General features: G+C 54.5%; 2 protein-coding genes across 2 annotated transcripts; both read left to right on the top strand.

Moving 5' to 3' along the window:
* The first annotated feature begins 543 nt into the window (after positions 1-543).
* LOC106485823 (acyl-CoA dehydrogenase very long chain) lies at positions 544-17,341 on the top strand. Its single transcript, XM_013944279.2, has 19 exons — positions 544-563; positions 1,413-1,476; positions 1,923-1,995; positions 2,371-2,435; positions 3,211-3,345; positions 3,879-4,023; positions 4,569-4,698; positions 4,995-5,117; positions 6,665-6,863; positions 8,526-8,630; positions 9,440-9,526; positions 10,120-10,182; positions 10,338-10,439; positions 11,918-12,015; positions 12,663-12,735; positions 14,222-14,294; positions 14,891-14,963; positions 15,482-15,557; positions 17,184-17,341. The coding sequence occupies exons 1-19, from the start codon at positions 544-546 to the stop codon at positions 17,319-17,321; spliced, it is 1,842 nt and encodes a 613-aa protein (XP_013799733.2). The 3' UTR covers positions 17,322-17,341.
* Positions 17,342-19,466: 2,125 nt separating this feature from the next.
* Positions 19,467-24,989, top strand: APOD (apolipoprotein D). The gene is made up of 5 exons (XM_067301459.1): positions 19,467-19,545; positions 20,263-20,393; positions 20,800-20,921; positions 23,025-23,113; positions 24,528-24,989. Exons 2-5 carry the CDS (start codon positions 20,271-20,273, stop codon positions 24,761-24,763), a joined length of 570 nt encoding a protein of 189 aa, XP_067157560.1. The 5' UTR covers positions 19,467-19,545; positions 20,263-20,270; the 3' UTR covers positions 24,764-24,989.
* Positions 24,990-27,380: the final 2,391 nt, after the last annotated feature.

The raw sequence follows: 27,380 nt of genomic DNA, 5'->3' as shown, positions 1-27,380 counted from the left end.
AAGGATGTGAGCTGAGCATTGTCTTTGAGGCAAAATGCTTCACCTGATCAGATCTAGATTGCATCTTGGCTGCAGAAGGCAACTCTGGGCACAGTACCTGGCCAAGCCAGCATTCAGGTACTGTTACCACATATGTGATACAGTAAACATGTGGCAATTCGCTTCCCTCAGGGTGGTTTGCCTCACAACGCTTAGTGCATGCAGCTGTGGGTCTCTGTGTGCTCCATTCACTCTGGATTTGCAGTATTGCTTTTCTCTGTCCTTAATAGAGAAGCTGTTTGTGTTCTGGTCCAGCAGACATGGTCAAGGAAGCATTTTTCTGGTCTGTTTTCTGATAATGCAGATCACTGTCAGGTGATCCCTAATGCAGGAACCCCTGCCACCAGGCAGGCTCCAGCCCCAAGGAATCAACATGGAGAAAGAATCTGAAGTTTTCTTGCTTTTTGGAAAAATCTGTATTTTTTTTTTTAAGAGTGAGGGTTTAAAAGCCATGATAGTGCTGTTACAACATTGCCCACTTTGTAGATTGATAGCCCTTGCATCATGAAATGGTCCCCAAAACCGTAAGTTTTGTCGGTTTGCTTTAAAGATCGCATAGTGACTATTGATCTGCCTTACCACTTCCTCATTCTTGCCTTCCCCTATGCCTGCCTGTTCCAAGACAGCATGGCACAAGGTTGTCTGTTCCACAAACATGTCATATCAGGGGCTTTGGCCACTTGTACGGGAGCTCTTTCTTGAGCAGGACCTGGCAGATGAGATTGCACCAAATGCCTAGCAGTTTCCTGGTCCTCACCAGCTCCAGCAAACAGTGGGAGCATGTCTAGTCACCTGTAACTCAGGAACAGTCTGGGGCAGATTTTCCTTGGATGTTGCAGAAACAGTTTTCTTGACATTGCAGTATATTTAGCAAATATCTCATATAACACCTATTTTACAAGCTAAAATGAAGGAGAGGGGCAGGACGTCTTAATGGAAGTTACTTGCAGCTTTACTATTTGTAGCAGTGAAGTATTTTAATGTGGCTGCCAAAGTCCCCACTGCAACAAAAAAGATATCTTTAGTGACCAGTCTGGTACTGATTAACGATATCCCTATTGGCACAGACAGGGCTCATGAATGGCTATTAAATTTTCAGCCCTTTCTATATATTTTTACTGTAAAATATCACTTGGTGAAAGTACCTAGGAGCCTGGCTTTGTGCACGCTCTCCCAGAGACAAAAATGGGAAACCTCACAGAGCAGGGTGCTGTCAGCGCTCCCAGGGAGCCTTTGGCACGTCCGCAGGGCGTGGGGTGCCCGGCCGGCCGCAGGCATGCACCCTCCCGTGCAGCACAGGTAGCCCTGGGAGGCTGACACAGCTCCTGGGCAAGGACTGTTGCACAAATCACAGTGTCTTTCTCTCTCCGCAGGCTGCCGTCACTGCCGTGCTGTGTAACGCACCAAAGGGCAGGATATTCCAGTGATGTGGAGATGGTAAGTCAGGGTGCCAGCATCTGTCTGCTGGGAAAGCTCCAGGGAGCAGCTGCAGGGCTGTCCCATATGCTGTGTCATCTGATGGAGAGGAGTCCACCTCTCTCCCTCTCGGAAGGTTTCCAGTGTGTCCTTGAGGCGAGAAGCAGGGTGTCGTCAGAGCAGCTGACGGGCAATTCTGGGAACAGGAGGGGGCACCTGGGGACACACAGAACCTTTCCATGGGGCTGGGGGATAGCAGCATCCTCGCCATGCACCCTGCCTCGCCACGTGCTGTTGGGACCCGAGGCAGTGAGCCAGGGCTCTGCAGCTGCTTCCTAGCAGAGCTCCCTGTGCAGTCACATGCCCCCAAGTCTCCTGCTTTGCACTGCTGTCTCCTGGCTTCAGTCGTGCCCCCTGTAAGGGCAGGGTTTTGCCACTGCCTTGTCACCACCTGTTTTCTCTTCTAGGAATCCACCTCCTTTGTCAGAAATATCTTCAATGGGCAGCTCGTACCTGACAATGTTTTCCCTTTCCCCTCAGGTGGGTTATATTCATGCATTCGGAGCCAGTGCAGTTTGCCACCAAGTATCACTGACTCAAGCAATTGTGTAGTGGGCAGGGTGCGGGACTGGCATTTGGATGTGGGTGCGCTGCTGGGCTCCCGGGAGGGGTCCGTGCACCGGTGATGAAAACAGCTGTCCCCTAGGAAATGGATGAGGTGATGCAAACGGCTGTTGGCAGAGGGCCCTTGAGATAGCAGCCAAGGTGTAAGGCACTTGCCCACTGCTCTCGCCATGCGGCTGGTTCACTATCAGGCACATCGGTGTTCTCCCTCCTCACCTGGCAAAGTCAAGTGCTGGATAAAGTAATGAGGCTAAAGGATATCTTGCTAATCAGGCCATTCTCCTCCTTCAGCTCTCACAGAGGAGGAAACGCAGTCCCTGCGAGCCTTGCTAGATCCCTGCACCCGCTTCTTTGAGGTCAGTGGCATCCTCTGTCTCTCGGACACACCTGCATACATATACATGTGTATGTGCCCATATCTGTGCACAGTCATGTGTGTGCACAAATATGTACATGCACGTGTGTGTGCGTGTACAGGCACACACATTCACACGCATATATGCATGTATATAACTGCACCTATATACATGCATATCTACGGATGGAAGCATACACTTGTGCACACGCTGGTGAGCACGCCTACATGCAAACAGGCATCAACACACCTACCCTTATATACATGAGCATGTGTACTCACACGTGCACATGCTTGTGCACATTCTTACATGCACACACTCCCATGTAACTTACATGTGTGTGCACATGCACACACATATAAGAGCTTCCTCACTGTTGCTATTTTACTAAGCGCCTCAGATAACCACAGCACTTGTTTTAGCCTGTCCCCGTGGTTTGAGGCAGACTCTGGAGTCTTTGAGTCCTTGTGGCCTGTGTGTGTGCAGAAGGTAGCAGCGGAGGGCTTTGCATAAGTTGTCTCCTGAGCCAGAAGGGAATGCAAGGAGAAGGGAGGGATTGTGAAGGGGGGACACAGACACCCCGTGACACTCAGACTTGCCCCTGCAGTCCCTCATTGCTACAGGGTGTGCGGGACTGCCTGCAGTATCCTGGCACCACTGCTGGCAGTGCTTCCCTTCCTGCCAGAACTGGGGATCCCTCCCCCCACCCCTGACACGTCCTCCCTGAAGAACAGGGGGTATTAACACCTCACTCATCCACTCTGGTTGCTTGAAGGAGGTTAACAATCCTGCTGCAAATGAGAAGCTGGAGTCCATTGAGGAGGCCACCTTGGCAGGGCTGAAAGACCTGGGAGCCTTTGGGCTGCAGGTGCCTGAGGAACTAGGAGGCACTGGGCTGAAGAACAGCCAGGTAAGGAGCCTGCTGGCCGGGGCCCCATGCAGGTGGGGTCTGCATTTTGGGGGTGGGGGTGGGGGGTCAGCAGGCCAGTTCTAGGCTTACAATAGCAGCAGTGGAGTCCAGGTCTGCAGCCTAGGGGTTGGGGGCACCTTTCCCCTGACCAGACAGTGTTGGGTGAGCTCTTCTCACCTTCATTCTCTCTTCTCCTGGCCTGCAGCCCTTGGTGCACTGATAGACAGGGTGTGAGGACAGTCAGGAGCACAGGAATGCTGTGTGATGGAGTCTCCTGTGAGGTGACACTGCACCATCACACTGCTGTTGCCGCAGCCCTGCGCTCTGCTTGCTTGTCTGCAGGGAGCGTGCAGCCTCCTGACCCACCCAAGCCCATGCTCTCCTGCCATCCCTGCTGTCCCTGCAGTGTTGTGCTGCACCCTGCTAGCCCTCCTGATGCGCGGAGGTGGATGAGTGCCGCTATCAGAGCATACAGCCATGCTGCACAGCCCCCCCCCAACCAAGCTAACGGCTGCCCCCACCTCTCCCTGCAGTATGCTCGCATAGTGGAGGTGGTGGGACTGCATGACCTTGGTGTGGGCATCAGCCTCGGTGCGCATCAGTCCATCGGCTTCAAGGGCATCCTGCTCTTTGGGACTCCAAGCCAGAAGGAGAAGTACCTGCCCAAGCTCGCCTCCGGTAGGGCACACAGTGGGCACCATCAGTCCTTCACTGCTGGGGGCTACCAGGCAGAGGGCTTGCAGCAAACAAGCTGGGTTAGCATCTCCTGCTGGTGGGGACGTGCTGTGACCATGCCTGGCACCATCAGGGGAGCCATCGGCCCAGGAGCTGTAGGTGACACTGGCTTGCCACGGGCTGCACTGCTACCCTGGCTGAGGTGGCCTGGGGGGTTGCTGGATATTGCTGTGGACATGGGAGGACTTGCCTTCTGGGGCAGCTCTGAATCAGGCCTTGAGTCAGGCTGTTGGGCTGTGCAGGCAGGCAGGCACCCTGAGAAATGTCTGCTAAAGGACTTATGGTGCTGTGCTGGCCAGGTGCTGTGCTGTCCGCTCCTCCACCCCGTCCCTGTCACATGCGCTTAGTCATTCCTGGGTGCCTGCTGTGCCAGCAGCCTTCAGCACAGCCCAAAGGCTAGGTCCAGGAGTGCACGGGGTGCCCTGTGCTCTGCTGCAGCTGGGTGCCCCGCAGCCTGCACCCACCTGGCTGCTCTCTCCCTTTTGCAGGGGAGACCGTAGCTGCCTTCTGCCTGACGGAGCCCGCTAGCGGCTCAGATGCAGCCTCCATCCGGACAGTGGCCGACCTCAGCCCCTGTGGCAAGTTCTACACCCTCAATGGAGAGAAGATCTGGATCAGGTGAGGCCTGGGACAGGATTACTCAGGCACGCCACAGTCCTCAGCTAAATGTCCTGACCCAGAGCCTAGGCCAGACGGCTTCTATTTCTCTGGTAGCCCAGTTTGCTGGGCTGTAGTCAGCTATACACAGACTGGTTGTTTTTGTTGCTGTTATCCCTCATAAAATAAATTTTGCATGATGCACAAGCAGGCCACAATCACAAAATCAGAGGAAAAGAGAGAAGAGAACCAATGCAATGATGTGTAGGCTACGCAGAGAAAGTGTTCACTGCTTTGCTGTCTACTTTGTTTTGCAGTAATGGAGGGATAGCTGAGATCTTCACTGTGTTTGCCAAGACACCAATAAAAGTAGAAACAGGTGAAATGAAAGAAAGAATTTCTGCTTTCATCGTAGAGCGAGCGTTTGGGGGAGTAACCAGGTAAGAGCAGGTCTATTTTAATGGCATGTCGTAAAGACCTCTGTCAAGGACTGAGATCCAGCAGTTCTGATCCTGTCACTGATACTGGCTTGCTAAATGTCCTGAACAAATCACTCTGCCTGTGCTAAGCATCCTTACCAGCCAAGCCATCTGTGTCACTATCCTGTCCATGTTGGAAAGTGTAAAACAAACAAACAAACAAACAAACAACAATAAAAAACCCCCAAACCCCCACACAAACAGTAAGCATCGCAATGCAATGCTGTTTGACTCATTTTGTTCTTGTAAATGATGTCAGAATAGTCATTAGCTCTTTGCATTTCCGTAGGCTGAATTTTTTTTTTATGGTAGAACAAAAATTGGCGTCAGTCTCTAGTCTTCCCTGTGAAAGCTGCTAAAACTGACTTATAAAGTTCTCTGAACTTTTATAGCCCTGGGGAGGGAGATGCCAGCATTGAGGGCAGACATTAACAGGGTTGTGCTGCTTTCACACTGGCTGCACTGAAGTTAACCATCACTCAGCAAGCACATGCCCAGTGACCTTGAACTGTGGCTTGTAGGAATTTCTACATCGTCTTTTACTGCATATCTTTAGGGCCTTCCTGACAGAGTGATCATGCTTCCACGGGGTGCTGGTGGTACTTGTCACCTTGGGGGGGTCAAGTGCTGTATGAGAAGTTGTTTTCCTGGTGAGACTTTAACCAGAGTTACTATGACAATCGGTCAGCAGACTGCCAGCACCTCGTGTCCTTGCATTTCCTGCCTGATTTCCAGCTGCTCAGAGGTGCTTAACTATTCTGTGCACAGCAAAGCACGTTCCCTTTCTACTCCTAATGACATGCAACCCCCAGCCCTTGCGGGCTGCAGCTGTTTGCTCCAAGAAGCGTAACTAATAAGGGAGGGAATAGGCATGGGTGATGCATGATGCTAAGGCCACGCATCTCCATCACTTACTACAGGGAGGAATGTGGCAGTCCCGGTGTCCTGTTGGGGACCTCCAGTGGGTGTTTGGAGTAAGGCTGTACTGCTCCTCTCTCTATGGAAAGCTGTGCAGTAACTCTTCTACTTGGACATGTGCTTACCCCTAGCAGCTGCGTGCTCGCCCTGGCAGGCATCCAGGTGCTGCACACAGGACCTGCAGAGAGCAAAGCCCTTTCAATCCCCCCTGGCTTCAAGGAGGACAAGAGGCCACCTCCCACTCGGCCACTGCAGGCCTGTCTGTGGGCAGCGGCTGGTGCAAGTTTACTGGGAGGTGAAAGAGGTTCTTGTCCCCCCGGCCCCACACTCCCACATCCGGATGTGCCTTGAGGCAGCCTCCAAGGCCAGCTGATGCAGTCGTTGCTGTGCAACTGCAAATGTCTGTCCCACTCCCTCCCATCCATACTGGGGACTCCAGTACAGCTGTACAAATGCCAAAGCTGTACATGCGAAAAGGCATGCACAAAATGTACATGTTAAAGGAAAACTGCCAAACTGAAGCTAGCTAAGGGCTTTTGTTTTGTGGCCTTCCAGACCCTCCTCTGTGTTCTTCCTTTTTGTTTTGTTAGTGGCCCTCCAGAGAAGAAGATGGGGATCAAGTGCTCCAATACAGCTGAGGTTCACTTTGATAATGTGAAAGTGCCTGCAGAAAATCTGCTGGGGGGACTCGGGAAAGGCTTCAAGGTGGCAATGAACATACTGAATAATGGCCGTTTTGGGATGGCATCTGCTCTGGCCGGGACCATGCGAGGAGTGATCATCAAAGCCGTAAGTTACTCTTACTTAAAGAAGATTAGATAGTGCAGTGGCTTGGCTCTGTGGTATGAGGTGGCTTAGAGGAGGTGTGTGGCTGCATCATCAGGTGGGGGCAGTGCTCTGTCAGTCCCATCCAGCGACTCCAACACTGAGTTTTCTTGGGGTTAGCACTGGTGTGGAGATGGTGCTTGCAGGTGCTTTTACTTGCATAGCGATTTACTGCCAGACCCTGTGCACACACAGGAAGCATTCCTTCATCCTCCTCTCCCTCCCATACTCTCAGCCTCTACACTAAGTCCCAAACTTACGCCTTCTCTACACATATTTTCTTGCACATCTTTATTGACAAGTGAGGCCCTAAGACTGTCTGTGCCCTATAAAGCCCATCTTGACCCAGTTTTCGCTCTTCTGGCACTTTTCCACACCCACGTCTGAGCTGCCTGGTTCCTTCAAGCTTTGGGGACATCTGTACCAGGCTGCCACTACCTTCCTGCAGGTGCTAGTAGGAGCAGGAAACCAGCTCATGATGTTGCGGGAGGCAGGTATGGCACCTTAGCACATCCTGTGTCCTGGTTCTGGCAGGCTCTCCCTGCCTGCAGGCGCTTTCAGGGGCCAGGAGCTGACTTCCAGCCGTCTGCACACGGGCACTTACAGACTCCGAATCAGTCCCAGGCTCCCATCCTGAGGAAGCTCCCGTGACACTGTTGGAACTGGAAATTCTCATGTGCATCTACCTGGCTCAAGAGGCTTTTGCTCTATTCTGTGGGTGACAAATATTATGCAAGAATAATTATGGCTGGGCATGCAAGGCATGCCCGTCACAAATGTTTTTTCAGAAACATTCAAGGTAATCGCATAAAGCGTCTGTTGTCTCACCCCAAGTCTCTTTACCCTGAAACACATGCCTGGCTAGTATCCCTAGAGAGTGAAGCATAGATAAAAGCATCTTTAACACTGTCTAAACTAATATTTCCTAAAATCTCCTAACTTGTTTGATTCAAACTCATATGAATGGTATCTCTGTGCCATCTCAGAGTGTAACTATGTATTGAAACAAAGTCAGAGCATTGACCACTGAATTTGTTATTTATTTCCTGTATAATGTAAACTCCAGTCTAGAAAACACTCAGGCCTGTGTTTCAATGTGAGGCATGTGCGCTCAGACTCGGTGGCCTCAGTGCAGCTATTCATGGGCAAAGCCAAACACATATGCCTGTGTCTTTATGATCTGCAGCCTGTGTTGAGTGGTGTGACTTGGTCCTTCAGAACAGAGATTCTCTCTCATATATGGTGTGAGATTAGGGGGTTCAGGGAAGGCGGTTGGAAGTGATGAGTTGGCCTAATGGAAAAGTCTGTCAGGGCATTTCCCTGCCTCAGTTTAACTTGCTAGCTTGGGACCTTGCACCTGATCCATTCCAAAACACCAAGAGACAGAACCCAAAGAGTTCTGGCAGAAATCAGAAAAACAAGCAAGGGGGAATTTGCAAGCTCCAGCAGGGAAAGACCAGGTTGCCTCCAAGCCCTGTTAATATGAACAGCACAACATTGGTTCAGATGGAAATGTATGTTCAGGTCATGCAGCTCTGTCTCCTGACAAAATTCCTCTTTCAGTGAGCCCTGCACCTCCTCCCTCTTCCTTTCTCATTGTGATAACATACTCTCATGTAACACTAGGCAGACCATGCTGCTAACCGCACACAGTTTGGAGACAAGATAAGCAACTATGGAGCTATTCAGGAAAAAATTGCCCGGATGGCCATGCTGCACTATGTCACAGAGGTGAGAAATTCTTCACCCCCTCCCTGGATTAGCAGAGGCCAACACTGCTCTGCTGTGCACAGCAGTGCCTTCCGCAGCGAGGGCAAACCTTGGTGTGGGAGGCTGAGTCATCTTGGAAGTAGTCTGAGATCAGAGCAAACCTCCTCATCTGACCTAAATGCAACAAACTCCTCTCCCCAAACCAAACACATCCCTGCACATGCAGTTTTCACCTGGGAGCCTGAGAAAGCAAGCAATCCCCAACAGCAGAAATTAGCTGAAGTTCTGATGGGTGATGGGACATGATCAGACCATGCAGGGGCAAGGGTGGATAAAAGATTGTAGATGCTCAGACTCCTTTTACCTGCTGCCACGGTGCTTATGCAAGTGTCATTATCTCTTGCACCTAAGCAAGCTTGGCCCAGCTCAGTGTGTGGATAGGAGACCTTCAGGCTGTGTCTCCTAATCATGTGGAAGCGCTCGGTCTTCCGAGCTTGGCTGTGTCCTTCCTGCACTAAGGGAAGGTAGGGACTGTGTGCCAAAGCATCTGCCACCCAGCATGGAGCGAGGGCTCTCACCCAGGCCAGGGCAGGATGAAAACGCACCAGGGTTATCAGGGCTGGCGGATGCTCCCCTGGAGGGCTGTGCTACCTGCTGCATGCCTGGAAGTGCTGGAGACAGGGGCAGGGTCTGTCTGGGCCAGGCTGCAGGGGCTGCGTGGGGGCAGTAGTGCCACAGGAGTCTGATGGGCTGTGTCACCGGGCGGAGAAGGTGAGGGGTGGAGAGGTGTCCTTGCCACAGGCATGACCTGACCAGCAGCATCTCTGCAGTCAATGGCCTATGTGCTGAGCGCCAACATGGACATGAAGGTGACTGATTACAAGCTGGAAGCTGCTATCAGCAAGATTTTTGCTTCGGTAAGTGCTTTTAATGACAGCATGTCATATCTCCACTGATAGGGCCTGAGCACTGCCTTCTGCTGTGGCCTCTCATTGGGGAGACAAGCTCCAGGGTCTGACAGTGGCCTGCTTCCCTCGGGAGGGGTCATGCCATGGGCTCAGCATCTCTGTATGCCTGGTCTCTCTGAGTGTGTGAGGTCTACAGGGTCCCATGGGCCCGAGCCTTGGCTGGAGCTGTGACTCTGAAGGCCAAGGGCAGCTCCCTCCTTGACCAGTTGGCTCACTGCTCCCAGCATGCTGCCTCTCCATGGAGCTCAGCCCTGGGATGTCCTGCAGCCCTGAGCTCTAGCCCTGCTTCTCTTTGTGCTGACCACGGCCCAACTTGAGTGGAAATGCAGGCCAGAGGCTTTCTTTGGCTGTCCCGGGAGGATTGCTTGGCGCTAGTAACACAATACCAGTCCAGTATCGCCTGACACATTTGCCAGGCAGCGTTATGGGCAGCCAGAGGTGTAAAGAGGGAGCAAGAGCAGAGCTATTGTGATGAAGGCTCCCAGTGGCTGCATCCAAGTGGGATATGTTCCCATGTTGCTTTGTGATGTTTTTATATCTAGGAAGCAGCCTGGCATGTCACGGATGAGGTCATCCAGGTCCTCGGAGGAATGGGATACATGCAGGTAAAGGAACATGGGCTGGCAGCCAGGGGAGGGGAGACCGAAGGGCACTGCGTGAAGCTCTGTGGTCAGTAGTGCTTGGTGCTTTGTGTCCCTGCCTTGCCATGACCGAGGCAGCTAGCAGATCCTGCTTTGCCGGAACATCTCCCTTTTTGCAGGAAGCAGGCATTGAGAAGATCATGAGGGACTTGAGGATTTTCCGCATCTTTGAGGGCACCAACGACATCCTCCGGCTGTTTGTGGCACTGACAGGCGTTCAGGTAGAGACCCAGAAGTGACCTCTGAGTGGGGGGAGTTTCCCTCCCAAAAGGCTGCAGGTGCTCCAGCTGCAGCGGGGAGGGTGTTCCTGGGAGGGGTGGGTGCTCCAGGCCTCTCTGTGACTGGCACTGGCATGGTGGCCAGGAGTCCGTGGGTGCCCTGAGCCAGCCTGGCACCAGGGGGCAGAAGTGCTGCGGGTCCACCCTGCACTGAGCAGCTGTCACAAGGACAGCAGCTCAAGGACAGACCCCAGAGCTGGCAGACAGCGGTGTCCTGCTGGAGTCCCCACCACCCTTGCAGCTGGAGGAGAGCCTGAAGGATGGCCCCAAGTCCATTCAGGCAGCCTCTGCGAGGAACAGTTTACATTAGATGCTCTGGGGACCAAAGTGCCACCCTCGAATCTGGATCGAGAGCTGGACTTCCCGGCTCATACATAAAGGGGTCTGAGCCTACTCCCTGGTGTTGTAGTGGTCTGAGGAGGAGGATGCGTGAGGGCTGGGGGGACATCTGAGGGTCTGAAGCCACCTCTGAGCTCGGTGACTTGTGGCTGATGTGACTTTGGTAACTCGAAGGCCAGCACTGGACTGCTGACGCAGCAGAGGGTTGGGAACAGGACCTGAGTTCACTTTGCCGGCCATCTCATGTGTCAGTGCTCCTCTCCATTTCCCTGCTGAGGACTACTGAGAGCCGATTTCCCTTCCTGATTGGCTTTGTGCTCAGCTCTCAGACTGCGCTTAGCATTAAGTGCTGTATAAAAGCGCGGGATTATTACCGACTCACTAATATTTACCTATGTCTTTGCAGCATCAGGCCCTGACAGTCTGTGTTACAACATAGTGGTGCTTGTTGCCCATGAAAGCAGAGAAGTGTTACTGTGAATATGCGGTGCTCACGTGAAGGAGGCCAGCCTCCTGGGTACCACGTCTGCACAGCAGCACACGGTGCAACAGGCAGACCTGATTTGATGGGCAGGTTTGATTGCTGACTCCGACGTCTGCTGCCCTACCTTCTTCCATGTCTTCTGAATCCCAGATCATCAGTGTGAAAGCAAAAAACTTTGCATGGGCTTTTGTGAATATAAATTGTTCCGCTTGTACGGGGACAATAGCCTAATCTGTAAGAGATATTCCCTCATTTCTTAATGCAATAGATTCTGTTTTCTTTTTCAGTGAGTCAAGCTATTGTTACCAGCACATTGTAAATACATATCATGAGAAATATATAGGTTGTATGGAGGTCATAGCAAATGTGATATAACAGTGTAACTGCATTAATGCACTCCTGCACTAAGGTGCTGACATTTGTTTTAGTTGCAGAAAATAGGTTTTAAATAGTCTTACTTGGGCATCCGTTTGACAGACCTGGTAATGCTGTGAGCTGATCATTGCGCCTCTTCCAGGAGAACAGAAAGTCGCTGTGCAGAAGGAGCTGTCAAAGTATGCTAAATGATGTTCTTTAAAGCATTTGAAATATGTTTCAGTACGCTGGAGGCTGCTTAAAGAACCTGCAAAAGAGCATCATGAGCCCGCTAGGGAATGTGCGTGCTATCCTCAGTGAAATTGGATGGAGAATGAAGCGGTAAGCACTGGGGATGCTTGTGTACCCTGCTGTCCCTGTGGGCCTGGCTCAGCTGGAGGCACAGAAATACCTGTGCGAGGGGTGAGAAGCACCCTGGAGAGCAGAGCTGGAGCGCACCAACGTGCAGCGCCAGAGGGAGCTGCTCTGCCAGAGGTGCAGCCTCTGGAGGCACTTGAATTGGGGTTAACGGCCTTTGGTAGCCTGCAAGCACATGGTATTAGAGCATAGGATCCGCTCCTGTACCTGTTGGAGAAGTCCAGCCCTGCCTCCTCCTGCTGCATGCTTTGTCACTGTTGTCAGCAAGAACAAGATCAGGCCGCATGCATGCTGTGCTCGGCACCTAGTGTGCGACCTGTGATAACGGGGCAGCAAAATGAAAAAAAAATTTGACCTTTGTAGCATAAGGCTGACCTTGGTGTGGGACACCTCTGGGACATACCGAAGAGCCAGGATTAAGTTCACTGTTTGAACTCTAGTTTTTATGGTGAACATGTCCACAGGGCTGAAATGCTCCAGGGCCAAAGTTTTGTTGCTGGTTCAGATGTGGCTCTGCAGTGTAGCTCTGTCTGCAGAGACTTGTTCTGCTCTCTGTTTAGCACCTCTTTGTCTTTGTTTTCCTTTTCTCTATTTCCTTTTTCTACTTTCAGAAAAGTAGGAATCTCTTCTGGCTTCTCCCTCCGGGGACTTGTTCATTCAGACCTTGACAGCAGTGCAGTCCAGGTAGGAGAGCCTTCCTCAGAGCCAAGCCAGAATGGCCGTTGTTCCTGCACCACAGGGCTCGTCCCTTAAATAATAATACCTTTTTTTAGTTTTACAACTTCTTAAATCTGTCTTTGTAGTTGAATATATAATTGGATAATTTCCAGGGTGGAGAGCTACTCACTAATTGTATATATATGAAACACAACATCTTTTGTGCATTTGCCTTGGACTGAGTTCCCTTATCCCACAGGCCATTTCATGCTTCCAGGGTTTGTTTATTTCCTTGGGCGTCATAACTGTAATTTTACACCATTTTGCATGAACAGGTCTCAAAGCACTTTCTGCCGCTCCTAGAAACGGAGGAAAATTCCCCCCTTCCCTCCCTTTCTCTGGCTTTTCTCCTGCAAGTTCATTTTTGTTGTTTTCCTCTCTCCTTTAAAGGAAGCGGGGCTTTGGGTAGGTCATACAAGCTGCAACTTGTATGCAGAAACAAGCTGCTTGTGCTGCTGCGCCTGAGACCCTCAGCGCTGCCGGGCCTGAGTGACCCTGCCTTTGGGCCTGCTGCCTTTAAGGCCCCAGTGTGGGGTCTCTCTGCGGGACCCACAGTCAGGGGCGCCTTTCCCCGGGACCTGGGCTGACGGTCCTAACACGGAGACAAATTGTCAGGCACCGTTTGCACGGGCAGCTTTTCCTGATGCAGAGGATGCCTTCATACATCTGCTCAGCTCGCTCTAAACTTGAACCCCAAAGCTCGAGCGCTGCTCCCCTCTGAAACCCAGAGCTCCTTGCCCCATAACTGCCTGGGGGGGAGACAGCGCGGTCTGTGGTGTCTGTGCATCTGGTGTATCCCTGGAGAACACAGTATTCAGGTAACCGAACGCTGGCAATAATGAGCAAATACGTTACGCTTCGGGCAAATTAACTTGAAAAGCCCCCTGAGCTAACTGAAGTGATTAGGAAAGCTGCCCTGTGCAACCACTGCAGGGATCTTTCCCGCATGTCAGAGGGGGTCGCTGGCATGTGCAGGGCGGACCTACCTGCACGGTTTGTCAGAGTTAGAGCGTCAGTGCCCTAATCTGGCAAAATGGTTGTCCAGAAATGAAAGCGTCCTCACGGGCACAGGCAGGGAGCCCTGGGCAGGTGGATCCCAGGGGTCTGGACGCGTGCTGAAGCTGGCGGTGTCCCACAAGCAAAGGGTGTGCCCAGAGCACTGGCCTTCCTGCGGTGCCTCGGGGCCAAAGGAGAGGAGAGCTTGGGCAGTTTCTAGGCTGTCCTAGGTGTAATGTCAAGGCCTGGACCTGATGTCATTACTGGGTTGAGATCAAGGCTGCCTCTGGCTGCCTTCCCACCCTGTGGGAGGTGCAGAACTGCTGGGGCCCAGGGTCCAGCCCCTTGGCTGCTGCTGGATAGCCTTCCCTGCAGCCGGTGCGCAGCCTGCTTGCCTCGGCTGCTGCCCTGTCACAGCTTGCTTTCACAGGTTGTTACCTCTCTCTTTGCTTTAAAGCTGACAAAGGCTGTGGACCTGCTGGGGGAAGCTGTAGAAAGCCTCCTGCTGAAGTTTGGCACTAGGCTGACAGGTAGGTGCTTTTCTGCAGCTGTTGAAATTCCACCTCTGCTCCACCATCAGGCTGTGAGCTGTGGGCCTTGCAGCTGGGCACTGTGTCAGAACAGGGTGAGCTCCCCAAGTGGCAGCGTTCCTGAGACCTTGTGTTGCCACCTCTCATCCTGCTTTCCCCTCTTTCCCCGCTGGTTTTCCTTTGCTGCTTTCATAGCTTGGCTTGTGCTCCTCCGCTGGCCTGGCTCTGAATGCTGACCTCAGGGATGCAGATAAGACTCTCGGAGGCCAGTATTAGCTTCAGGCTGTTTTGACTTCATGTGCTGGCCTGGAGCCTGCAAGGCTCAGCAGGACAGGCGTCAGCGGGAACCGCTTTCCTGCCTGCCTGTGCAGCACCCGGCATGGCTGAGCCCAGGTCTGATGTCTCTGCGCCCTGCTGGCACTGTGAGGGCATCCTCAGCCCTTGCTGTGGCAGGCACAGGGAGCGACAGCAGATCCTGCTCCCAGGAGTGCTTGGCCCCCTTTCACCCCATGGCAGCTGTGGCCACGCACCTACCCTGCAGCGACTGCCAGAGCAGCTGGCACATCCGCCCAGCTCACCACAGTCTCTGTTCCCAGATAAGCAGTTCCACCTGAAGCGTGTGGCCGATGCCGTGATAGATATGTACGCCATGGCCGTGGTACTCTCCAGGTGCGCAAGGGAGGTGGAGGGGGGAGATGGTATTTTGAGGGAGGAACGACCTTCCTGCCAGGCTGCTGCCTTGATGGTCTCATGGCAAGGAGAACTTTTGGGGCCTTCTGCTGTTGCAGGCTTCTCCCTGGCCCAGCCAGGAGCCCCCAGGGGGTGAAGCCGGATGTAATCTGCGGCAGGGAGCAGGGCAGCAGTGCTGGGGTCAGGATGTTGGAGAATACAGTGTGATGAGACAGCATTTCCCTTGGAAGCCAGGTCCTACCCAGGCCCAGCCAGCTAAAGCTCCTCTTTTACACATGTCCCAGCAGCTGGCTTCAGGGTGGCTTGGGGTGGGTGATGGGAGAATCTCACTTCTGCACTAAACGATAGTTTTAGATGGCATATAGATCTTCAGGGGTAGAGTGGCACTGCCCTGTCCCAGCCCTCAGCTGACTGTATTTTATCTGCAGCTCCAGCTTTTTCTAACAAGGGAGTTTTCTTTGCTAGCAGCACTCACTGCAGTTACCTCCTCTCCCTAGGGCCAGCCGAGCCTTATCTCTGAAACTGGCCTCTGCAGAACATGAGAAACTCCTGTGCTGGACGTGGTGCCACGAGGTGGGCATGGAGCTGAGTGTGTTGAGTTGCTCCACTTGCTATGGCCTGTTGGTGGCTTTGTCACTGGGCAGCTGACCCATGCCTGTGCTGACTGGTCCTGGAGGGACCAGTGCCTGTGTTTGGCCCGTGGGCTTCAGGCACCTTTCCATGCACCCACATATGTCATGTACCCACCACTCCCTCACCTTGCACGTGCACCATATGTGACCTTAATCCAGTGCTGCTTATACCGTATCCATCATGTGCCCAGCACTGCCTCAACCCATACACACCCTGTACCTTCCCTGTACCCAGTGCTGCCTCTCCTACAACCCTGCCAAGATATGCTGGGTAGCCAGTGCTGCCTCACCCCATATACACTTCATATGTGCCTTGTAGACAGTGCTGCCTTGTCTCTCCATACCCCTGCACCACTTCACCCTCCATGTGCTGTGCATGTACCCTGTACTCTTGCATTGCAGCTGCCTCATCATCCAGAAATGTGCAGGAGGCTTCATTCTTGCATGAAATGTTCACAGCGTGTCTCATGCCCCCCCTTGCCCCAGTTCTCCCCTGGTTCTCCTCCTTCCTGTGCTTCCATTCCTGCTCCAGCTTCCTGCCCTTTGATGTGCCTCTGCTCCTTTGCTCTAGGGTATGAACTGCTTAGCAGATGGAGATAAATTCTCCCCACCCCATGATTAGGTGCAATTATAAGGGTTATGCCTTTCCCTGAACCCTTGCTCCGGTGTGTACTAAAGGTGGGCTGGCTCACAAGCAGAGTCCTGGTCCTGGCTAACAACAGGTGGGATGTTGAGCAGAGCCCTGGTCTGTGCAGGGGCTGAGCTAGGATGACAGGCAGGAGTCTTGGCAGTGCTGGAGAAGGGGTGGCTGGTGAATGTGTCCTGGCCTCATGAGCCCGAGCAGAGACTCAGCTGTAGGTATCTGAGTCTTCTCGCCTCTAATCTGTGAGCAGCAGATACCTCGGTACTTCCCGTTGTGGTCAGACAGAGCCCAGAAATGTGCCCCTGGAGAGGGTGTAACCCCTCCTGCTTGGAAACAGGTCCCAGCAGCCCAGCAGCGAGCTCGGCTGTCGGCTCTGGTTGTTTGTGCTTCAGCGCACGCAGTGCCTTAGCACTCGTGCGGTCCCCTAGCCCCCCACCCCGCTCCAGGCAGGCCCTGGGATGGGCTTTTTGGCAATTTCTTTCCCAGGGTGCTGGGCCCTGCAGCAGCCATCCTTTGCAGCCATAAAGCTGTATTGAGCACAGCTTGGGCTGTGCAGCCCTGGGATGACGTAGACCCTTTGGGGTCCCTTAGACCCCTCTGTGGAAGCAGCGCTGTCCCCTGGGGCAGGCCCTTCGAGGGGTGCTGGCAGTAGGATGGGGGCAACGTATTAGTGAGCAGTGTCTGGGGTGAGGGCTGGGGGGCTGCGCTGGCAGCAGCCAAGCGGAGTGGCCACTCTGACCCAGAGGCTGGGGGTCTGCACAGCTGCTGCAGCCACAGCCTGTGATTTTAGGTGCCAGCACTGGAGGCTGAACACTGCCTCCTTCCCCGGCTCCTATAAAGTTTCTTCCTTAGCTGACTACACGAGGACTAGGGGGTCGGTGGTTTCATAACTAATAGGTAACGGCACGTCTTTGTCCAATGCAGGCATACGAGCGAGTGAAGGCAAATTTGAGAGCAGTGAAGTCATCTACGTGGAATCAGTCCTGCAGCAACATGAAGCTCATATCGCATGCAGTGGTGCAGAACAAGGGGGTCTACGCAACCCATCCCTTCGGCTTCTGAAGGGATCCTGCCTTGGGTTAGTGGGAGCCACTGTGACTCCTACCAGGACATAATAAATAGCTATTAGTTTGCTTCCACTGGTGTTGGTGCTAGCTGTGAGGGAGCTGACAGCTACAGTAAAGCGCACCCCACATGCCATCCCCACTCTTGCTGTGGCTCAAGGAGTGTCACTTCTTGCTGGCTCTTCTCCCAGTGGAGTGAAAAGGGGCCACTCCATTCAAAGGCAAAATGCTGCCGCTGCCGTCAGGGTGTCCTTGCTCCGTCCCCTAGGAGAGTGCTCTGTGTTAGATGGTAGATGTGGATGCACACACACACACAGGCACACCTTCACATGCTTGCATGCACGCGCACAGGCGAAATACCATCCTGTGGTCAAGTCTGGCCACTCTGCAATGCTTTCCCTCCTGGTGCTTTTCCAGTACAGACACAGCCTAGGTGAGGAGAAAATCTGAGCTCGCTGGACTGCTATGTGTGTGGGGATCTTACCTCTGCAGTGGATGGTGTGAAGCCATTTGTACAGTTCAGGTCAGGGCGTGTGTCGAGAGTTCTCATTTCTAACCTGTTTATATTGCAAGAGGTTCAGATGAACGCGGGACTTCACCGAGGTTCTGCAGCCTCCTCTGATGTTAACGTGGGCAGCCAGTCTAAAGCCAGGCTCTTAGAGTTTGAGGGATGCACACATGGTGGCAGCCAAACTGCTGAGGGAGCCGCATGCGGGCTGGGGAGAGCCTCTGCGTGCCGCCCTGCTCGGTGCCAGCGCTGCCATCCGCAAGGGACTGCGGGGCCCCGGCGGGGGCGGAAGCTGGGCTGGGGTGCGGAGGGGCTCCCGCAGGCTCCTCGCCCCTGGCTGCTGTTGCTGTGTGGGTTGGATGAGCGGTGCTGGCCGTGGGGTTCATAGGAGCACCTCGGCTGTGCTGTGTTTCAGGGCACGTTGCTGCGGCATGGCCCCGGGACCCGGTGACTGCTCTGTAAGAGGGGCAGAAGCGGAGCCGTTCGTGGCTCTCGGGAGGTCGTTTGCACACTCAGGGGCTCAGAGAATGTTTGTGCACGTACAAGTAAGCCATGGGGTGCAGCATATAAAAGCACAGAAAAAGCAAAAGCCTGAACAGAGATTAGATTAAAAGAAAATGTAATTAAGTGCACAGAGCATCCTGTCTGTTACTCAACTCTCCTTGCATAACTCATGGGACCAGCTGCTTTCACAGATGACTGCACCACTGTCAAATTCGTTTGCTGGGCACCTGTTGGAAGAACTGTCAGGTCAGCTCAGAATTAATTGCAGAGGCATCTTTCACTTGTAATGAGATTTAAAAATCTAGAAGCAAAAGTGCCGAAAGTTCTTGCAGCTCCTAAGACAAGCCTGTGACGCTCCTTCTATTTAATCCTCCCTGTGTACTCCTGCTGCCTGTAACGTGGATGAATCGGTGGTTTGGGGCATGCTTTGAAGAAGCACCATGCAGATGCTACTGGCCATCATTGTAACTATTCCAAATGTCCCCTAAAAAAACACATAAAACTCTGGCTTCGTAAGCGTTCCCTGCGCACCCAGGCCAGGAGTGGAGTAAGCCCACGTGGGCACCACGGTTACTCTGTGCTCCCCAGCTCCCGCTGCAGGCTGCCCCGCCAGGGCCCTCGCTGCCACGGTGTCCCCCAGCGCAGGCCGTGACTGCTGGCTGGTGATGCCGGCTGGTGCCCGTGAGCCCTCCGCTGTGCCCCGAGGGTCTCGCAGCTGCTCGAGTGGCATCTGGGCCCGGGTGGCTCTGCGCGGCAGGGGAGGCTGCGCGTTGCTCCTGGGAGCGTGGCGGCCCCTGGGCTATAGGCAGGGGGATGGGGGCCACTGCTGTCCCCCCCGCCAACTTTTGCAATAACTCCTTACAAACGTCGGCTGTGGGAACACTAGGATTTTCCGAGCATGAAAGGGCAGAGCTGAGCAGCCGCGGGAGCTACGCGCAGGCGCCCGCGGCGCTTTGTCCGCCCGGCTGAGCAGCCGCGCTGCAGCCCGTCTCCAGCTTCGCACCAGCTGCAGAGCGCGGGCAGCTGCCCGGCCCCCCGCAAAAGCCAGCCCGTGTCTCGGCGCAGGGAGGCGCTTGTGCGGGTGCTGAATAATGAGGATCCCGACGCGCTTATAAATCCTAGAGGCGGCGACCTCGCGGGACAGCCGTTCCCTGCAGCCCTGCGCCTTCGCAACCAAGCCTCAGCGCACCGGGCCACCTTGTCGCCTCAGGTACGTTTCTGAATTAAGAGGTTTTGGTACAAAACGGGCGCTGCCTTTGCGTTTTCAGAGGAACCCGTGTCCCATGGTGGGAGAGAGATGAAGCTTTTCTGTCGAGCTTCGGGCAAACGCTACTGCCGCTCAGGTGGAGGCGCTTTGGGCAGAGGGTTGTGGAGCAGCCCAGCACGAGGGGTCTGCGCCCCGTCCTGCCCCAAGCGGCTCCGGCGGCGCGTGGCAGCCTGCTGGCTGTGGCTGCGGCTTGTTCCTCCTGCTTTTTAGAGCAGGGCCCCTTTAGCTTTAGTTTCTATTTTCCTCTAGCTTTTTACAGCACATGCCTCTGCCATGCCCCTGCCTCAGCTTTGCGGAAGTGCAGATGTTTCTGAGGTGTTTGAAACCCCCCACGTCTTGCTAGGTGCCAGGTCTGCGTGCTGACAGGACGGGCCGTGCCGTGGTGCTGCCGAGTCCTCGTGAGGTTTTGGCTTGCGTCCTTAGGGCTGCCGGCGGTGCCTGCCAGTTGTCGGGCTAGGGGCGTATTTGGGGCAGTGCCTTCAGCAGAGGGGGTAACGTGGCAGTTCCCGTGTTCCTTTTCTCCCTCCTGTGTCCCTTGATGGGCAGGGGCAGCAGAAGATATGGCTTTCTTGCCATATATCACACCAATGCTTGCTCCAGGGAGGCCCCAAATTCTAATACTTTCTTCCTTTTCAAGTCTATTTTATTGTTTGCGTCCAGGCACAACCATGCTGCAGACGGCAGTGCTGCTCTCAGTCCTGCTCGGTCTCGTTGGCTTTGGAAAAGGGCAGACGTTTCACATGGGACCATGTCCAGACCCACCAGTCCAAGAAAACTTCGATATCACCAAGGTGTGAAGAGCTTTCTAAAACCTCCCATCGGGTAGCAAGCTAGGCTATGGTGATACATGCACAGAGAGAAACCCTGCTGGGGCACAGGGTGGGTCTGATGGGTCTTGAAACCTAATGTCAGTGGCTGTGTGTTGAGCGCCTTACGCATGGCCTAGTGCTACCGCAGCCTCTGTGGCACTGGCTGCCTGTGGCCCAGCCGGTGAGGTTGGAGGTTTGAGCTCCCAGCGCCTGCGCCACCCCACAGACCCCTCTGCAGTCGTGGGGGCCCATGTGGGGACAGTTGCTGGCCACTGAGGCTCCTGTGAACTGAGCAGGTCAAACCATGTCACCAAGCGAGCCAGGCTGCTCTGCAGACTCACTGGGTCCCCTCGCGCTAAAGGCTTCTCTCTGGACTTTCTTTTATCAGTACGTTGGAAAATGGTACGAGATAGAAAAGCTGCCATCAAATTTCGAGAAAGGAAGCTGCATCCAGGCAAATTACTTGCTGGAGGAGAACAGGAAGGTCAAAGTGATCAACAAGGAGCTGCAGTAAGTGTAAAATAATCTGGGTCTCGCTCACCGACTGTTTTGCAGTCCTCAGTGCTTTAAACACACCACGGCCTTTGGTGGAGGAGAAGCCAGATGTCCCAGGTCCTGTCACACGGGCCTATGGGCTGATAAGTGCCATGCCCTGCACTGCTCTTCTCCGGAGTAAAAGCGCCCGAAGCACCTGATGAAAAGGGGCTGGGAACATGAGGCACATGGGCCATTTTTACTTGAGCAAATCTTTGACAATCTGTTCTTTGAAGCATTTACCTTGTTTGGTAGCAGCCGCTGTGTAAGGGTAGCAGAAACTGCTGCCAGTTTAAATCAGTGAGCAAAGTGAATGCACCAGTTGTTCTCTTCGCTATGCTTGGTAGTCGGCAGTCACGCTGAGCCCTCCTGGCTTTCTGCGTGGACCGCTGTGGATGTTATTTTATTTGGGTCTATCAACAGCTCTGCCTTTCATGGGGTGGTGCCGCAAGCGGCAGAATGAATGAGAGGGAGCGAGCACTGAAGGAACCGCTGTTCTCTGCGCTCCCTGGCATGACCTGGCGACATTGTTCTGCTTCGCAATAACAACGCTGCAACACGCTCTTTGTGCTGGGCAGGGAGCAGCATCCATGCCGCTCCGCGACCGCTCGGCCTCGTCTCTGCAGCTCCCGCGCCATGGGAGCGCCTGACAAACAGCTGGGGCCTCTGCAGGAGGGGGATATCTCAAGGGCACTGACTGTCGTTGTCAGGATTGCAGCAGCTCAGGATCCTCAAAGGTCAGGAGTATCTTGGTAAAAGATGCTGGCCGCTGCGTGTGCTGTGCCTGGCTCCAGCACCAGCCCCTCGACCTTTGCTGCCGGCAGACCCACAGGCACGGCGTCTCCCTTGCAATACCTGTGCCCTGCAGCTGGTCTGCATTTATAGAGCAAGGCAGCGGCTGGTGAGACAGATTAGCTCCTGTCTCTTTGGATGCTCCCATTTCAAAGCCCCACAGGCAGTTGCTCAGTCTTGAGGCATCCAGGGGAAAACGCAATCATAGAAAAGGCAGCTTGAGCTGTAGAGCCTGCTGCTGGCGGGACGGTGCTCTGAATCAGCAATGAAACAAACCTGAACTCATCAAGCAGGGGCAGGGAACTTGTGTGGGGAAGGATATGCTTCGACCTGGAAAAGGCATGGGCGATTGCCTGGGGCTCCCTTTGCAGCCACTGAGCTCATGCAGTGGTGAGAAATGCCACCGAGCTGAGCTTGCCGTCACTGAGCCCTTCAGGCTGGCTTTGCAAGGGGAAGCTCCTCTGGTAGCGGCGGAGGAGAGCAGAGAAGCGGTTTTTGGACTGTGCAGTGCTACGTCTTGGTCCTGAGCAGAACCATGCGCACTCGGGGGCGTCAGGATTTAGATTTCAAGAAAAGAGGCAATTAGGAAAAAATGCTTGCTGCAGGGGCCAGTCCAGCACATCTGTGCGAGGCAGAGCGGGAGGAGAGCTGGGCCTGCAGTGGTGCCTGGCCTCCCTCCAGTTATCACTGGTGTTTGCAGGCAGTCGTGTGTCTGGCTGTGCTGGACACTGCAGACTGTCCCAGGAATGCTGTCCCTGCCCACGTGCACCAGCTCTTCCTCTTCTTCTGCTCTGTCATTATCCCCGGGGAATCGAAGCGCGTTCGGGCAGCAGGAGCATTAAATGAGGGCTCGCATCAGCCACGCATCGGTTCTGCCGCTTCCTCTCTCAAGCAGCTCTGGGGATCCTTCATTCGTTAACCTGCCCTTAATGGTTTGAATGTGTGCTGTCAGGCATTTTTAGTAGTGCTGGCTGGGAAACGTGCCACGCTGTAAAGCCTTGGAGAGAGGCACCTTGGGGGTCGGGGCAGCTTAACCTGCAACAGCGTTCCTGTGTCCCCGCTACCCCGCTGAGCATGTCACAGGACCTGGCGCGTCCTGCCAGCCACTGAAACGCAGTCTCCAAAGGCTGACCTGTTCTTCTGGGGAAGCTGTGGTTAGCTGGGACGTGTTTCAGCCACCCCTTGGTAGATGAATGAATCAGGAGGGATAATTTCCTGGAAGTAAAAACTTAAACGTGATTTCAAACTCTCCTAATTTTATTTCTCGCCTTGTCATTCTCTCCTTAGGTCTAACGGCAAAGTTAAAGAAACCGAAGGAGAAATCACACATGCGGACGTAAAGGAGCCAGCCAAGTTGGGCATCAGCTTCAACTGGTGTAAGTGTGTCGCCCAGAGCCGCTCGCAGCCGGCGCCGGCTCCTGGCATGGGCCGTTGGCTGCCGCGAGCCCGGCTCGCGCGGAGGGCAGGCTGGGTGCAGGGGCATAAAGCAAGTAACTGTAATGTTACTGAAAGTGTAAAACTTGCAGAGCAAGAGGTGAACCTGCCCCAGGGGCTTCACCGCAGCATGATGGGGACCACGGCCCAGGCAAAGGGTTAGGACCAATGTTGGGACCAGCAGGCAGAGGTTTGATGACGTTTAGACATAATATACAGCAGAATAGGCCTAGCAGTGGCAGAGCACTTTTCATCAGCTGATCCCGAAGCGAGGAAGATCAGCAGCCCTACCATCACCACGTGCCATGTTACAGCTGGGGAACCAGAGGGTTGGCGGTGGGGGGAGGCAGCCCAGCAGCCACTGCCCGAGCCAGGAACAGGCTTGTTTTTCTGAACCCTGCCTCTGCTTGCAAGCTGCTCCTATTAAGCTTTAATAATGTGTTTTTGTTTGCTTTTGTTTCACTTGTTAACGTAACACACCACAGGAGCCTGCCGAGGTACAGTGCATTTTATTCACGTTACACAGCGTTTTCCTCCATCTGCAGCAGTGCTTTGGAAAGTGAAAATCAGTCTCTCCTTTGCACCCCTTTTATTTCTTACTTTCTCACACCTTTTCCTTGGCTGTTTGGGGCACTAACAGAGGAGTTACCTGGAGAAGTGGGTGGAGCAGGGGACATGCACAGACAGCTACGGTCCATAGGCACAGGCAGACCGGGCTACGTGCCGCCAATGCCCCCACCGCGGCCGTCTCACCTGCAGAGCGCGCAGGGCCAGCGCCCGCCCGGGCCGCGAGCCCCGAGGAGCCGCGCCTGGCATTTCCGAATGGACCAGAAACAAATCCCCGCACACTTACTCCAGCCTGCTGGACCGATTCCTGCTTTCTGCCTGGTGGTTTGAAGCTGGAGTAGCTGATGCTCGTGGGAGCAGATACTTTAAACATAGCAGCTGGACTGGGACGGGGATTTGCCCAGGTGGCTGGTACCGGTGGGATCGGCCAGCGATGCTGCTTTCCGCTGTCCTGGCTCCGTGCGGCTCCGTGGGGCCTATGGCTCCCCCATGCCAGCAAGCCCCCCTCACACGCGCACCAGCAGGATGGGGTTTTGGAGGGCTGGGCTAGCTGTTCAGGTCACAGCGTGACATGTTCAGGGCTTTGTGGCTTTCTCGAGTCCCTCTGGTCAGAACAAGGAGCCCTGATACGTTTTCCTAAACTACAGCTCCCTGCTCTGGCCACGACGGTGTGGCCCAGCAGCAGCAGGAGGGGGCACAGCCCCCAGGAGACGTGGCTCCAGCAGTCTGCCGCGGAGCAGTCCAGAGCTGCTCACCCATGGTGTTTAACGATGCCCTTTTTTCTCCCAGTCACACCTTCTACCCCTTACTGGGTCATCTCCACTGACTACGAGAACTACTCGCTGGTTTACTCCTGCACTAACATCATCTGGCTCTTCCATGTCAACTACGCCTGGATTTTGTCAAGAGCTCCCGAGATGCACCCGGAAACCGTGGACAACCTGAAGAGCCTTCTCCAATCCTACAAGATTGACACCGAGAAAATGATGCCCACGGACCAACTTAACTGCCCTCCTGACATGTAACTCCAACAGCACCACACCAGCTACGAACTCTGCTGCTTTCCTTAGCATCCGTTAGGACTTCTTTACGTAGAGTCATAACCCCTCTGCTAACGGTAGTTTGCCAGCCCTGACCGTTACTCCTTGTGGTTGTTCTCTCTGTTGTTATTCCTCCTTTTTTTGTCTCACTCTGACTGACTTTTGCAGAGTAACTGACTGACTCAAAGCTAAGGGGTGAAGAAATCCTGAAGTGCAGACGTGAAGTTTTGCTGTTGCTGTGAATCCTCAGGTGTATGGATACAAAAGGGTATGAGATGTGATGTACGAATATTAGTCCTGTGGGAAAACCTTTCATCATGCACCCACAGGTTTGTTTCCTATTTTTGTTCTGATGTTTCTGGGCCTGTTAGGTATCCGCAGCGGCTGAGCTGCCCCGCAGGCACTGCCTCCCCAGCTGCAACGGCTGGACATGGGGGGGTGTGTGTGTGTGTGTGTCTGTCCTGCAGCCTAGGAATCGCCACTGGGGTTTTTGAACATGTTTTCTGGTGCAGGGATGTAGGGATATATTCCTGCCAAGTCAGCAAACCTTCTCGCTAAAATCCAGATCTGGCCCTTTGCATTTAAAGTCTGAGAAGCCAAAAAATGTCCAGAAATTCAATGTTGCTCCATCCCCCCCAGTGCCTGTGTGTCTTCTCTTGCCTCCAGCAAGGCTGGTCCTGCACCACCAGAGGCTCAGCTCCGAGAGTACCCGCAAACAGGCAGAAAGAGAAGGGTCCATTCTCTTGTCCATGTGCAGGACGGGCGAGGGGCAAACGCGGCTCTCATCCTGCCTGTGAAATGCAGAGCCTGAACACCTCCAGCTAGCAGGCTCTGCCTCATGTGCTGCTCGCTGCTTTCAATACGTCTGAGTGCCCTGATGGCACTGCATCTGCCTCGGCAGATGTTCGCAAGGCGCTGCTACGACTCTGCTTAAATAGCACTGATGCAACTCATTAAAAATGAAATCAAAAGATCTGCTTCTGGGCTTTTGTACCTTCACAGCTGTAAGACTTTCCCAAGCCGGCCTGGGGCACGGCATGCTGGATCTGCCCTTCCTCACAGAATCACAGAATGGTTGAGGTTGGAAGGGACCTCTGGAGATCTTCTAGTCCAACCCCCCTGCTCAAGCAGGGTCACCTAGAGCATGTTGCACAGGATCATGTCCAGGTGGGTTTTGAATATCTCCAGAGAAGGAGACTCCACAACCTCCCTGAGCAACCTGTAATCCTCCTTCCTCGGAGGATATGGCAGTGGGAGAGCAGGGTCAGCCTGGCCTGGCCTGGCCAGGGAGTTTCGAAGCCCTCTGGGCTCTGGGAGCAAATGATTGAGCTGTAGCTGTGGTCACGTACGCGGCCTCGCCGCTCGCCTTGTGCAGCAGCTCCCGCGGAGGGAACCCGCCGGGGGGGGCCCAGCCCCAGCCCCGCTCTGGAGGGGACCCACGCGGGGTCGGCTCCCAACCAAGGACCTGAGCCCGAGCATACCGAAAGGTGCTGAACAGTCCCGTCTCCTGCGCCGGCGATCCGGGACTGCGAGGGGCCCCGGGAGCCCCCAGACCTGGGAAGCGGGAGGTTCGGGAGCACCCCGTTGCGAGGGCGCGTGGCGGGCGGCACGGGGCCACAGGGCGCTGAGCAAGGGGAAGGCTGGCACCGCGCTCTTCGCTCCCGGCCTCGGCGGGAAGGATGGACAGAGGATTTCCTTCGGTGGGCACTGGTACGAGAGCGAGCACTGCGATCTGGGCGACCCCCTGGGACACCCGTGCTCGGCCCCTTGCAGCATCGCGCAGCGCTCAACGCCCGCCTCGCGGGTGCCCGGGGAGCGCGGCGGTGCCCCGGCCAGCGGCGCCGCTCTCCGTTTATTCCTGGCACCTCCAGGGACCCTGAGCAGGGCACTGGGCACCAGGACCAGCACCGTCTGCCTTATCTCTGCTCTGTAAAACTAGCTGCAGAGGAGAACTAACCCCTGCCCCTGAGCCCCCCGGCCCTGGGCAGGGTTGTCCTGAGAAAAGCAGTTCAGTTTTTCCCAATGCAATAAAATTCAGGTATGTACAAAGGCAGTGTTACTGTGTGTGTTTACCCAGCGCTCCCCCCTCTCTGGTGCAAGCTGGTTTTCCCCATCGGACCTGCAGACTGTCCCAGCCTTGTCTTTCTCTGCGCTGTGTCTCGGCTACGGGTGAAGCCCGACGTTGTGGATGGCGCAGGGTTCGAAACTCCCTGGGGTCTGACGTACGGGCAAACCCACCGCTTGGCTTGGGCTGGCGGTGACCCCACCTCCTGTGCTTTTTACTGAAATGAAGAAATAACGATGCGGATATACAGTATGGTATAAACCCGCGTCCTCGGACCGCAGCCGAAGAAGGGACCAGGGAGAGGACGCCAGTGGGACACGCCAGCATGCCCAGCGCTGCCGGTCAGCTCCCAGGCGTGCCTGGCTTTCCAGGCAGACTGTTTCATCGCGGCACCCTGCTGCCTGGTTTTGCTCTGGCTTTGGGCACCGCTGGTTGTCCGTGCCGCAGCGACAGCAGGCGATTCCCATGGCAGGATCTCCCTCTGCTGCACCCCGGCAGCATGGCAGCTCCGTCCCCTTCTCCTGTCCATGAGCACGT

Source organism: Apteryx mantelli, chromosome 9 (assembly GCF_036417845.1).
Source record: "Apteryx mantelli isolate bAptMan1 chromosome 9, bAptMan1.hap1, whole genome shotgun sequence".
NCBI lineage: Eukaryota > Metazoa > Chordata > Aves > Apterygiformes > Apterygidae > Apteryx > Apteryx mantelli.
Note: the sequence above shows the minus strand (reverse complement) of the source record. Positions and strands in the feature narration are given on the sequence as shown.

Coding starts and splice junctions, on each gene's coding strand:
- LOC106485823 (XM_013944279.2), top strand. CDS start 544: ATGAAATGGTCCCCAAAACC. Junction 1,477..1,922: donor ATTCCAGTGATGTGGAGATG/GTAAGTCAGGGT, acceptor TTTCTCTTCTAG/GAATCCACCTCCTTTGTCAG. Junction 14,295..14,890: donor GTTTGGCACTAGGCTGACAG/GTAGGTGCTTTT, acceptor CTCTGTTCCCAG/ATAAGCAGTTCCACCTGAAG.
- APOD (XM_067301459.1), top strand. CDS start 20,271: ATGCTGCAGACGGCAGTGCTGCTCTCAGTCCTGCTCGGTCTCGTTGGC. Junction 20,394..20,799: donor AAAACTTCGATATCACCAAG/GTGTGAAGAGCT, acceptor TTCTTTTATCAG/TACGTTGGAAAATGGTACGA. Junction 20,922..23,024: donor GTGATCAACAAGGAGCTGCA/GTAAGTGTAAAA, acceptor TTCTCTCCTTAG/GTCTAACGGCAAAGTTAAAG.